At 34.7% G+C, this 13,691-nt stretch overlaps 1 protein-coding gene across 1 annotated transcript in view; it reads left to right on the top strand.

Moving 5' to 3' along the window:
- The window catches only part of HELLS (helicase, lymphoid specific), a 38,254-nt gene that overhangs the window by 13,764 nt on the left and 10,799 nt on the right, over positions 1–13,691 (top strand). Inside the window, exons 8-16 of the mRNA XM_045040428.1 lie at positions 2,263–2,304; positions 5,630–5,854; positions 6,219–6,401; positions 7,200–7,343; positions 10,133–10,329; positions 10,522–10,618; positions 12,162–12,323; positions 13,301–13,440; positions 13,527–13,665. Coding sequence (XP_044896363.1) covers positions 2,263–2,304; positions 5,630–5,854; positions 6,219–6,401; positions 7,200–7,343; positions 10,133–10,329; positions 10,522–10,618; positions 12,162–12,323; positions 13,301–13,440; positions 13,527–13,665 — 1,329 coding nt within the window. The remainder of the gene's footprint in view (positions 1–2,262; positions 2,305–5,629; positions 5,855–6,218; positions 6,402–7,199; positions 7,344–10,132; positions 10,330–10,521; positions 10,619–12,161; positions 12,324–13,300; positions 13,441–13,526; positions 13,666–13,691) is intronic.

A 13,691-nucleotide genomic window follows, 5' to 3' on the forward strand; every position in this document is an offset into this window, starting at 1 on the left:
TTTATCTTCCTACTTGTGACCTCATAAAATAGGAATTAAAAAACATGTTCATTTATGACAAACCTTAATATTCCTTAGGCATATTTTAATGTGTTACATTCTTAACATTAAAAAAAATTCTAACAGTATTATCTACTACATTTTTCTTTAACCTAAAATTCAAACTCTTGGGATCTTCCTAAAATATAAAATTTCACGTAGTATTTGTCTTTACTTTAGGGATGCACTCTGGTATTTTCCTTTTATTTTTTTCCTTTCATTTAAAAATAATGGTCAGGACCCATTTTATTGATTATGGAACATGGCCTGCAGTTTGAAAAACACCATTATTTAGATGTATCATAGTTTAGCCAGTCACAACTGTTACTTTAATGTAGCAAATGTTGGTGGCATATTGGCTGTTGGCAGATGTTGTCCTACATGGATAAGATCAATTAGTAAAGGAAAGTAGACTGTCTTTGCCTTAGCCTATGTCCAGTGAGAAATATATAGAAAGTAATCAATTATAATTGAGTGCTGTTGAGCCTATAGAAGGACTCTAAACTCAGGCGTTAGGTTCTTAAAATCTTCTAGAAGGTGACATCTGAGTTGAGACTTGAAGGATAAAAGTTAAATCATCTGGAGGTTGAGGGTAGTTGATAGGGAAAAGTAAGATACAGGGAAGATAGTAGAGAAGTGTTCTAGGAAAAGAGAATAACCTTTGAGCAACATCCAGAGGCAGGAGAGATCCTGGCAAATTTTAAGAACTTGAAAATACCTATTTGTTTCCAGTTTGTGTGTAAAGGAAAAGGTGGTAAAAGATGAAGCTAGAGGTAAGCAGAGTCAGGAGGTTAGTTATGGGGTTTAGTTTTTAACAATAGTTCATAGCTGGTATTATGTTTATGTTTTGATTCATTCACAGATTGTTCAAAAAGATTCAGCTTAGCTAGTCATTTTAAAAGACCACTCTCCTGCCTGTTCACTATATCCCTTCAGCCTTAGGGTATGAATTCCTATACTTGCATAATACTTTACATACACACGACACACATAAATCGACGTATATATGTATGTATGTGTCAGCCACTTACTGATATGTCCTATCATTCTCCTATGCATCTTAAATTTAAGATATGTTCAGAGTTTCGTGAATGTATCTACTATTTCATCCCCTTTGTCCTCTGCACATGGTATTCTCTTCTTGAAATGAAACCCTGACTTTTATCTTCAGTGATTATGCCCTGATGACAGCTTTTTCAGATAATTTGATGTAATACTCACCTAAGTCACCAAGTGGCACTCAGGTATTGCTTGTCTTCATACCCTTAGCATCTAGTAAATACTTAAAAATCAGAACACTTTAATTCTGTTTTTTTATATTTTATTTTATTTTAGAGATTTTTTTAAAAGGAGAGTGGGGGAGGGGCAGCAAGGGGGAAAGGGAGAGGGAAAAGAGTGAAAATAACTCAAGCAGGCTCCATGCCGCACAGAGCCCAACTCAGGGCTTGATCCCACAACCATGAGATGGTGACCTCAGCCAAAATGAAGAGTTAGATGTTTGACCAATAGAACCATTCAGGTGCCCCTATTCTGTAATTTTAACTTATTTGCCTTACCTCTTGCTCAGGATTGCAGACTCAGGTGTCTATCCACAGAGGCCTAAAGTGGGCAAGAGGTGGAACTATAAAACATTTGGAAGAGAATCTTTAAATACCAAGAATACCTCAGCACAGACTCTAGAGCAGAGTTTAGAAAACCTTTTCTGTAAGGGTATAGATAATGTTTTTGGCTTTGAATAATTTAGTGGGTAACTACTCAATGCCGAACTTTGCCATTATAGCCTGGAGGGCAGTCCTACACAAATTAAACAAATGAGCTTGACTTTGTTCTGATTAAACTTTATTTACAAAATCAGGTTGCCAGCTGGAGTTTGTCCACAGGCTGTAGTTTGCCAACCCCTGTACTAGAGGATTATTGACATGTATGCATTTGGACCAAAGTCTCTTCAGATAAACTTGTATTTAAAACACAAACCAAAAAACCTTGAAAATTTAAGAGGAAATACCCCAATTTTTAAGAGTTGCTAACTAAGGCGAAGAGTTTTATGAGACACTGTAGGCTTAATTTTGCCTGAGGCCCACCAGTTTGAGTCCTCTGTACTTTAATTAGCTTGAGAGCCTTATCCCCATTTCCTGGCATGAAGTCAGAACAGAATAAATGTTGAGTAAATAAATGAATGAACCACATGCATTGTTATTTTATTTTTGTTTTCTAATGTTCTAGGAAATTTTGTCTGTGGCTAAAAAAAATAAAAAGGAGAATGAGGTAAGAGATTTATGAGATATACTAAATTTAGGAGCCATGTAAGTAATAGTTTATGGGTCCTTGGGAGTTCAATAATGATGCAAGTGCCTATAACCATATAGATATGTGCATTCCATGTGTATATATTTCACAGCTTGTAGAAGCTGTAAGAGATGTCTTAATCTTGTTTCTGACCTTAAAGATTGTCTTTGGTTCTTTTGGGGAAGGTTTGATTCTTACCCCACCCCCTGTTTTATGTATGTTCCTTGTTACCTGAGTATTCACTATCCAGGTACCTTCCATTACAAGATTTCTTAGGGAAGCAAAAACAATTCTAACATGAAAAAATGTTCACCGAGGGATATAAAAATTAACTTACCTATCAAAGATTAATAGGTTCTTGGGAAAATTGATGACATGATTATAAGTGAGAGCTATTCTGTTTGGCCACCATAATTTTGACCAAATTTACATCTTTTAAGTGCATTTTCTTATGCTTTGTTCAACATAAGGATTAGTTTATGATACAATTACAACTTAATGTTAAATGTAAATATGATTTAGCATATTTTTTATACTAGTTGTACTTTTTTATGTTTTAATTTTACTTAAATCCAAGTTAGTTAACCTAGTGTAATAATGGTTTCAGGAATGTATTATTTTTTTGGGAAAAAGAGAGAAAATGTGAGTGGAGGAGGGGTGTGGCAGGGCGGGGAGCAAGGGTTGCTGAGAATGCCAAGCAGGCTCTGTGCTGAGAGCAGACAGCCCTATGCAGGACCCGAACTTCGAACCATGAGATCATCAACTCAGCCAAAGTCGGACACTTAACTGAGCCACCCACACCCACCTTAGTTGCATTTTTAAAGATAAGGGTTCAACCAAATCTTGTCTGATGTACTATGGAGTTTTGCCCTCATTTTATGATATATGATAAATAAGGATACTGCTGTCATGTTCAATCTGATGAATTTTGACAAATACTTACATCTGGGTAACCACCATCCAAATCAAGCTCTAGAATCTTTCCATGTGAAAGAAGGATCCTTGTATCCCTTGCCAGTCATTTCTCCACCCCCAGACTTAGAGGCAACTGCTTTTTTACTTCTGTCAAAAATCTGCCTGAATTTTGGAGTGCCTGTGTGGCTCAGTTGGTAAGCTTCCAACTCTACATTTCAGCTCAGGTCATGATCTCCATGTTGTGGGATTGAGCCCCACATCGGGCTCCATGCTAATAACTCAGAGCCTGCTTAGGATTCTGTCTCTCCTCTCTACCCCTCCCTCACTGGTGTTCTCTCTTTCTCAAAATAAATAAATGAACATTTTTTTTTAATCTGCCTGATTTTTTTTTTTAACCTTTATCATGGGTTAGTTTCCATACAAATAAAATCTAAATACATAGCCTTTTATTTCCTGCTTTTACTCAGCTAGTTGATATTCACTTGTATTGTTGAGTTTATTACTAGTTGAAGTTTTTTTTTATTGCTGAGTAACATTCCATTGAATGAATATTAAAATTTCTTTATCCGTTCTCTTGGTGGGCATTTGAACTATTTACAGTTTGTGACTTATGAGTAAGGCTGTCATGATAACTTATGTACAAGTCTTTGTTTGGACATGTTTTCATATTCTAGGGTAAATACCTGGAATGGAATTGCTGGGTCATATCGTAAATGTGTGTTAAACTTTATAAGAAAATACAGATCCTTTCCTGGAATGAGCATCATTTTACTCTCACCAGCAATGTATAAAAGTATCTGTTCATGCTATTGCCAGCAATTCATATTAGTCTTTTAATTTTAGCTATTTTCTTGAATGTGAAATGAATATTCTGGTTTTATTTTGCATTTTCTTAATTACTTGATGGGTATTTCCATGTTCTTAATGGCTGTATGTTTTATAAAGTTTCTGCCCATAGCTTTTGCCCATTTGTTGGGTTATTTGCTTTTTTTCTTGATACATGAGTTGTTTATATAATAAGGTATAAATTCTTTGTCAGATTTATACACTGTGTCTTTCAGTCTATGGCTTGTTTACTCATTTTCTTAATGATATCTTTTAGTAAACAGAACTTTTAAGTTTTGGAGTAGCTCAGTTTATCACTTTTTCCCTTTTGGTGGTTAGTGATTTATTTGTCTTATGTAAGAAATTTTTGCCTGTCACAAGATAATTCTGTTTACTTCTAAAAGCTTGATGGTTCTGGTTTTGATGTTTTGATATTTGATTGTGATGTTTATCGCAAATCAGTTTTACATATGGAATAGTGAAACTCAGTTTGTAATTTTCTAGCTGAATATCCAGTTGTGGCATTATTTATGAGTTCTCATTTATAAGACTTTTTTTATTTGAATTGACTCAGTCATCCTTTTCACATTCTTTTTTATTAAATATTTTTATTGAGAGAGAGAAGGGGGAGGAACAGAGGAGAGAGAGAATCCCAAGCAGGCTCTGCATTGTCAGCACAGGGCCCTATGTGGGGCTCAATCCCACGTAAACACTGATCATGACCTGAGCTGAAATCAAGAGCCAGCCACTTAACCAGCTGAGCCACTGAGGTGCCCCTCGTTTTCCTATTCTTAAAATAGAGTTGTGGACATCGGTAACCAGTAAAGTCTGTCATTAGTCATAAGTTAGTAATGAGTGTCATTACAGATGAATTGATACTCTTAGGCGTGATGTAGTGAGTTCTTAAACTTTGCCCCTTTTTCTGCAGTGAAAGTATTTGGATGGAAGTAAATGTTTCCTTGATAAGAAATTTTTTTTTCTTTCCTATTTTTTACAGATATTATCCATTATCTTTGCTTTAGAAAGTGAAAGAAATTATGAAGAAAATAGTTTAATAAATTTTTGAGTAGTTCATTTTAGAGGTTTGGGAGGTGTAATTTGTAAAGGTCATTTCAGTAGTGTGTGCCTGCCTATAATCTGTAAGAGTTATTTTCAGAAGTTGTTTTTTCTCCAGTGGCTTTGCATTTATGGGAGAATGGAAGTAGCATCTCTAGGGTTTTATTAACAAATGGTTTTAATTCTCCATACTTAATGATTATGGGACTGGGTAAATTTTGATTAGTTTTTTTAACGTTTATTTAGAGAGAACAAGCGAGAGAGCAGGAGCGGGGGAAGGGCAGAGAGAAAGGGAGGGAGAGAATCCTGAGCAGGCTCTGTGGTACCAACATGGAACCCAACAGGGGTCTCAAACTCAATACAAACCGCAAGATCATGATCTGAGCCAAAATCAAGAGGCAGATACTCAACTGAACGAGCCACCTAGGCCCTCCAAATTTATTCAGTTTTCTGATAGAGGGTAGTAGCATTATATACCAAACTCCTAATTAAAGTTTTTTCTTTACAGAATGAAACCTCCTCTTCTAATCTCTGTGTAGAAGACCTTCAGAAAAACAAAGATTCAAATAGTATGATTAAAAATAGGTTGTCTGAAACGGTTAGGCAGAATACTAAATTCTTTTTTGACCCAGTTCGGAAATGTAATGGACAACCCGTACCCTTTCAACAACCAAAACACTTCACGGGAGGAGTGATGCGGTGGTACCAAGTGGAAGGCATGGAATGGCTTAGGGTAATGAATTCTCAGTTTGAATACAAGATACTGGTTCATTTCTATATAATAACCTGTTAATGTGCTGTAACACAACTTGAGTTGTTCCTTCCAAGTTTCATTATTAAATATGAAATGAACATTTGTGTGTAAATACTTATTTTCTAATTTATTTATCCATCCATCCATCAAGACTAAATTTTTGGTGTCTTATTCAAGACTGCCAACACTTTTATGACTTTGATAACTGACTTCTCACAAGTGTTATTAACCGTGAACGTGTCAGTCTCATCAGAATTATTTTTGGGTAAAAAGAATAAACTATTGTTAATTCAATAGGTGTTTATGTCAATTTAAATACAGTGGTGTGTGTTATTTTGTCCAGATGCTTTGGGAAAATGGAATAAATGGCATTTTAGCAGATGAAATGGGATTGGGAAAGACAGTTCAGTGTATTGCTACAATTGCGCTGATGATTCAGAGAGGAGTACCTGGACCTTTTCTTGTCTGTGGACCTTTGTCTACACTTCCTAACTGGATGGCTGAATTCCAAAGATTTACACCAGATGTAAGATATGTTTCCTTTTGTTGAATACATTTCATTGCAAATATTTTTATTGTTTTGTTGCCTGAATTAAATTGTAGAACTGTTACTATAATTATGTTGATTTCTGCACTACAGAAACATTACATCTTATTTGAGGTTTTGTGTGGGTTTTTTTGTTTGTTTCGTTTTTAAGTTTATTTAATCTATACACCCAACTTGGGGCTCAAACTCATGACCCTGAGATCAAGAGTTGCACACTCCTCGGGCTGATCCAGCCACACACTCTTATTTAAGTTATTTTTCAAATGTCTGCAAAATCTACTTTTAGTGTATATGAGTAGGTATTAATAATTTTGGATATTTGCCAAAAATAATTCTAAATGTTTATTTAGAGAGAGAACAAGCAAGAGAGCGCGAGCAAGGGAAGGGCAGAGAGAGAAGGAGGGAGAGAATCCCAAGCAGGCTCTGTGCTTCCAACATGGAACCCAACAGGGGGTTGGCTTGGATGATTTTGAGTGTACTGGGAAATTTGATTCACCTAAGTCTGACCTAGGTAGAATTTATTTCTCTTACTGTGATTACCTTCCATATATGTGTGTCATCTTAGCTATATCCTTGCTTTAAACTTAATTTGTTTTTATGACTTTTCCTTATTCCCTTATAGTAATAAAATAATTTAGTAGAGGTGATTGACTCATTTGATATAGAGAAATAGAGCTAAGATTAAATTAAATTGTCTTTTTTTCTCTCCTAAATGATTAATATTATGTTTTCCAAATTGTTGATACTTATATTTTGTTCCAATGTAAAATCTTCTAGATTCCTACTATGTTATATCATGGAACCCAGCAGGAACGTCGAAAATTAGTAAAGAATATTCACAAGCGGAAAGGGACACTGCAGATTCATCCTGTGGTAATTACTTCATTTGAAATAGCCATGAGAGACCGAAATGCATTACAGGTATGATTTGTTTACATTGAATTCTTTGTAACTTATAAACCATATTTTTCTTCATAGCACTTATCATCCAGTAGCATTTAATTTTTTTTTCCTGATGGAAGTCAGATTGTGTTTTACAGTTTCTAGTTTTAGAAACTAGAGGTTTATATTAACAGAAAGATTGAGCTGAAGGTTGTAGTCTTCTAACAAGAAAATTAAGGCCTATAGTACCTTGCCTTTAGCCATAATATCATCTTAGTGTGTTAGAATCAAGTAGACATACCTAATCTGTGAATGTATTACAGACATGTCTGACATGTGGTTTAAGTATATAGTACTTATCCATTTAATTTTAATTAAATAAGAATACAATATATGAAGACAAGTTAATTTTAGACTGTCTTCTGGATATATGGCATAACATTACCAATTAGTGCCCAAGTTTTAATACAATTGGAATATTAACTTTTGCTCATTGCCTCTATCATCAGTTTATTGTTTGGTATTTGAAATACTTTATCACTGTTTCACCTATTTCACATAGTTCTTTACTACTTTGTTTTTCCTTTCTCTGTTTGATGGATCAGATTTTACGTGGGACGCCTGGGTGGCTCAGCCGGTTGAGCTTTTGACTTCGGCTTAGGTCATGATCTCATGATTTGTGGGTTCAAGCCCCACTTTGGGCACTGGGCTGACAGCTTAGAGCCTGGAGCCTGCTTCGGATTCTGTGTCTCCCTCTCTCTCTCTGCCCCTCTCCCACTCATGCTCGCTCACTGTCTCTCTCTCTCTCTCTCTCTCTCTCTCTCTCTCTCTCAAAAATAAACATTAAAAAAAAATTGACTTGTGTGCTAGTGGAAATTTGGAATATGAATTGCAGTTATGTTACTTCTTCACAGTAAAATAATACTGCTTGTAGAAAAAAACATGCAGACTTAAAAGCAATTTTAATTATTTTTTTTAAGCTTATTTATTTATTTTGAGAGCACAAGCAGGGAGGAACAGAGAGAGAGAATCCTAAGCAGACTTTGCACTGTCTGCACAGAGCGTGATGTAGGGCTTGAACTCACGAATTGTGAGATCATTACCTGAACCAAAATCAATAATTGGATGCTTAGCCAATTGAGCCATGTGGGCACCCCAAAAACAATTTTAATTCTGAGAATGCTACTGCTATATAAATATTTTTCTTAGCATATAAATATAATTTATATATAGGGTTGTGCTATACATTGTTTCTTGAAACTTCAGTTTCCTACTAAATAATATAACGTGAAGACCTTTCTAATTATTTTGATCTCCCTATCCCACCCATATTGAAACAGATAAGCTTTCTTGTCAAGTCCATTCACTAGTGGCTAGAATTTTGTAATTTTCTTTCACTGAACTTAAAATTATTTTAAGGATCTTAGCTTTGGGGGTGCAGGGCTCCTATTGCTGAGTGGCAACAGAAGTATCTGTTCACTTAATTCATTTTTCAGAACCCTCATTTCTGTTGCATTGGGTTTTCTGATTGTTGTGCATATTCATTTATTTATGTTTGGGTTTTTTAAGACAGATGTCTGACAGAGATTATTCAGGTTACTGGTTTGTCATGTTACCAGCAAAAGAAGTCCCAATTTGTTTTTCTTAAAGTCGTAATATTATTTGAAAAAAATTTTTATTCTGCTTTGAATGTATTGAAGTGAAATGCAAAAATGCCCCATTTTATCCTCTTCCCCCAATCTGCCAATCCTGTTATCCAAGGATACTTAAACTTGACAAGTTGGTATTTATATTTCCCAGAAATATTCCATGTTTCTGTATTTTTAAGCAATAAAATAGATGAGCTTTAAGTTTGCCAATCAACATAAAAGAGAAAGATAATAAAAATGAGAGTAAGATTTTTTGGTTTTGTTGGTTTTGCTTTTTTTACAAGGGTTTTTTTTCTCCTTTGAGATTATAATGCTTGAAATAAAAAATTTGGGGGTTGTTTTGGCTTTTTTTTTTTTTTAATGGTCAATTTTTGTTATTTGACAGAGGGAGCCAAGGAGAGGGGCAGAGGGGGGAGAGAGAGAGAGAGAATTAAGAAGCAGTCTCCATGCCCAATGCAGAGTCTTGATGAGGGGCCCAATCTCACTACCCTGAGATCATGACCTGAGCTGAAATCAAAGAGTCCAATGCTTAACCTGACTGAGCCACCCAGATGCCCCTACAAGGTTTTTTAAAATGAGAAAACAGTTTTTATGACAACTTAATGAAAGTAGATGGATGGCTTTCTGTGAAGATACAAATTACTAAAACTGACTCCAGAAGAAAGAGAAACCTAAATAAACCAATAATTATGTAAAAAATCGAGAACACCATAACATTAAATAAGTGTCAGTTTCAGATGTATGCCTCAAGAATGAAAATTATAATGATATTTAATGTTTCAGAGCATATGGAACTAATAAAAGCTTTTAGTTCTTTTTTAGGAATCTAGTTTAATGCTAATCAAAACCTGACAAAGTATTACACAGGGAAACCACAGATTGCTTTGCCTAAAGAATGTGAATAGAGAAATTTTAAATACATAATAGCAGGTGGACTTTAATTATTAGTTCATAGCCAAGTGAGGTCTATTTTAGGAACACAAGTATATACCCGTTTTAGGAAATTTACTTACCCTTTCAGTAGCTCGAAGGAAAACATGGTCACCTCAGTAGATACAGAAATGCCATTGGTTAAGATTGAGCATCCATCCCTAATAAGGAGGTTTTATTTTTAGAACTGTTTGTAGGAAAAATTGTGAGATCATAATTATAAAGTTTTTCCCTAAATTCCTTTTCTAGCACTGCTATTGGAAATACTTAATAGTAGATGAAGGACACAGGATTAAAAACATGAAATGCCGTCTGATCAGGGAGTTAAAACGATTTAATGCAGATAACAAACTTCTTTTGACTGGTACTCCCTTGCAAAACAATTTATCAGAACTTTGGTCATTACTGAACTTTTTGTTGCCAGATGTATTCGATGACTTGAAAAGGTAGGTAAGCCAGTTATTGAACTACTTTCTTTATTTTTCTAGTCTTTTCAAATATGTGCTCTTAGTTAAAATTCCTTTCTTCTAAGTAGTTGGAATAAAATGATAGCTTTTTGGCAAGTTCTTTGTGATAATTATGTTAATACAATTGATTTATGTAATAGGTTAACTTGTAATCACTTTTTTCTCTTACAGCTTTGAATCTTGGTTTGATATCACTAGTCTTTCAGAAACTGCTGAAGATATTATTGCTAAAGAACGAGAACAGAATGTATTGCATATGCTGCACCAGGTGTGACTTTGTCTTATTATGCTTACTATGGACTACTAGGAATAAAAAAGGAACCCCACAGATTACCTGTTCAACCCTTTGTAGTAGATTTGGAAAAATGAAGACCCCTCAAATTTAACAACTCCCTTTCTCTTCCCTCACCCCTAGATGTCACATGGCTTTACAGCAGAACTCAAGTGAAAAGTTTGCCCTACTCATGCATATTCCTTTTTACCCCTATGGTTGCTGATATATTTGTCAGCCAAAAAATGAAAGTGGGTGATTTTTATTAATGTTTTTTTTGCTGTTTTCTGTGGTTTCCACCAATCCTACCTATGTTTCCTTTAGACACATTAATCTGTCAAAGGCCTCCTGGTCATTTCCATATGAGAGCCCAAAAAAGCTTTTCAATTGTGCATTGACAATTTTATTCAAAATCCATGGTAATTTTTTTTGTTTTAAAGTTTATACATATTCATGATAAAAATGTGAAACAGTACAAAAATTGAAAGTAACAATAAAATCCCAAATCATACCTTCCCTACCAGATCATTTGTATTTTTTTTTTCTTGGCAATTGGTATATGTGTTTCTGAGCAGCTTATTTACAGATACTTTTTTCTTAAACTGGTAGTAATATTCTCTCTTTTAAAGCCTTTCTTGTATTTGACTCTGTACCTATGGAATATTCAACTACAGAGCCCTAAAATGGACTTTCTTGGGGCACCTGGGTGGCTTGGTTGGTTAAGCGTCCGACTTCGGCTCAGGTCATGATCTCACGGTCCGTGAGTTCGAGCCCCGTGTCAGGCTCTGTGCTGACCGCTCAGAGCCTGGAGCCTGTTTCGGATTCTGTGTCTCCCTCTCTCTCTGCCCCTCCCCCGTTCATGCTCTGTCTCTTTCTGTCTCAAAAATAAATAAACGTTAAAAAAAATTTTTTTTTTTAAATAAAATGAACTTTCTTTATGTAAATGAGTTATCAATGTGTATTTCAAGATCAGGCTATAAAGGATACAAAATTATTTAAACAAGTTTATGTATTCTTCTGAAGACTTCTCAACAATTTAATAATGATATAATTGCCTGTTACTTCTGTGTTGTTTTATAAATGTGAAAATCACATGACATCACACAGTAGGAAGATGAATGAGAATAATTTCAAGCCTGAAATTTTAGAACTTATAGAAGGAAACTCTTATGTTTACATCTCTGGGTTGGTTGGTGTGTTGGTTTTATGCTAGTCCAAAATCTCACTGTAAATGTTGTGGGTTATCACTTTAATTCTAAAAGGCACAAATGTCATCTTTCTACTTTTTAAAATATTTAAAATAATATTAAGAGTTTTTGAAAAAGTTAAATTTTGGAATGTTGTGGATAAATACCATGAGTTTGGAATGTGTTCTGGTTTGGGGAAATTTCAAGGAGATATTTTATCTCCCCTTTCAAGATTTGATAGTATATTTATAGGAAGAAAAGAGAAAGAAGGGTAAAGAGGTTTGTGGAGAGAGTATTCCTTGAAAACTTGGAAACGCTTAATATTCACATGTTTATTCATGTTTAAATTTTAGATTCTAACACCTTTTTTACTGAGAAGACTAAAATCTGATGTTGCTCTTGAAGTTCCTCCCAAGCGAGAAGTAGTTGTTTATGCACCGCTTTCAAAGAAACAAGAGATCTTTTACACAGCCATTGTGAACCGTACAATTGCAAACATGTTTGGATGCAGTGAGGTAGAGTGTGGATTTGAACTAAACTGTCAATGACAGTTGGCATTGAAATTTTTGTGGTTCATTTCAGCCTTGGAGCTTATCACCTGTTTTTAGGACTTGTAGAGGGTGAATTTCTAACTGGAGTATAAGGCATAAGGTCAGTAGCAAAAGTTGTCTCCTAGTAATTCTGTGATCCTACTGAAGTTCAGGTGATGATTCACGTATCAGTTGCTTTATCGTTATCTGGAATGCTTGTTAAAATTTTTTATTCCTGTCCTAGATTAACCCTGTGCTGTGCTGTGGAGTGATGGACTTGGAAATACATTTGATCAAGCACACAATATACTAAAAGAATTTCCCAACTAGACACAGCACATAGTCCCTTTATAGGAGGTTAAAGACCCTTAGATTTTGTTTAAATGTCCAGATTTTTTTACTATACGCTATGGACCTATGTATTTCTTTTCAAAATATTTATGGGTCAATACATTTCTGTTTTGTACAACCATTAGACTGTTCCCCAATTTTTATTATATAATTAAAGGGAAGATCTGGCTTTTTAGCTATTCAGAATTTAATATTGTTCCTTATTGTGAGGAATTTCATTGCAGTGTTAATACTAATCCAAAGAAATACTCTCTATTGCAGATATGTGGAGCCCCTAAGTTATTAAATTCCTTCATATGAGTTCAAAACAGCTCTACCTATCCTTAATTTTTTCCATGGAGATATGAAGGCATTTACTCTAATTCTCAGATATTGTCATAAACATTAAAATAATTAGGCTTCATATGACCACATTTGCACTTGGTGAAAGTTTATGGATCCTTGATTTTATGCCTTTGGAAATCACTAAAGTTGATGATGAAAGACAAAATTATTATTTCTATATGTCTTAAAACATTTGTACATGAAAGTATTCTATCACACTTCGTATATATTTAGAATTCAAGGGTATAGCTTTTTAAACATATTCCTTTTTAATTGTTCACTTTTAGAAAGAAACAGTTGAGCTAAGTCCCACTGGACGACCAAGACGGCGTTCCAGAAAGTCAATAAATTACAGCAAAATAGATGATTTCCCTAATGAATTGGAAAAATTGATCAGTCAAATACAGCCAGAAGTAGACCGAGAAAGGTGTGAGTTTAAAATAAATTTAAGTATCCTTTAAACTGTGATACTTTTTGTATTTCTCACGTTCGTGGATTATGTGTTTTTGGTAGAGCTGTTGTGGAAACGAATATCCCTCTAGAGTCTGAAGTTAATCTGAAGCTGCAGAATATAATGATGCTCCTTCGTAAATGCTGTAATCATCCGTATTTGATTGAATACCCAATAGACCCGGTCACACAAGAGTTTAAGGTCAGTACCATTTAATGTACTGTTTT

The sequence above is a fragment of the Felis catus genome, chromosome D2, assembly GCF_018350175.1.
Source record: "Felis catus isolate Fca126 chromosome D2, F.catus_Fca126_mat1.0, whole genome shotgun sequence".
Taxonomy (NCBI): domain Eukaryota; kingdom Metazoa; phylum Chordata; class Mammalia; order Carnivora; family Felidae; genus Felis; species Felis catus.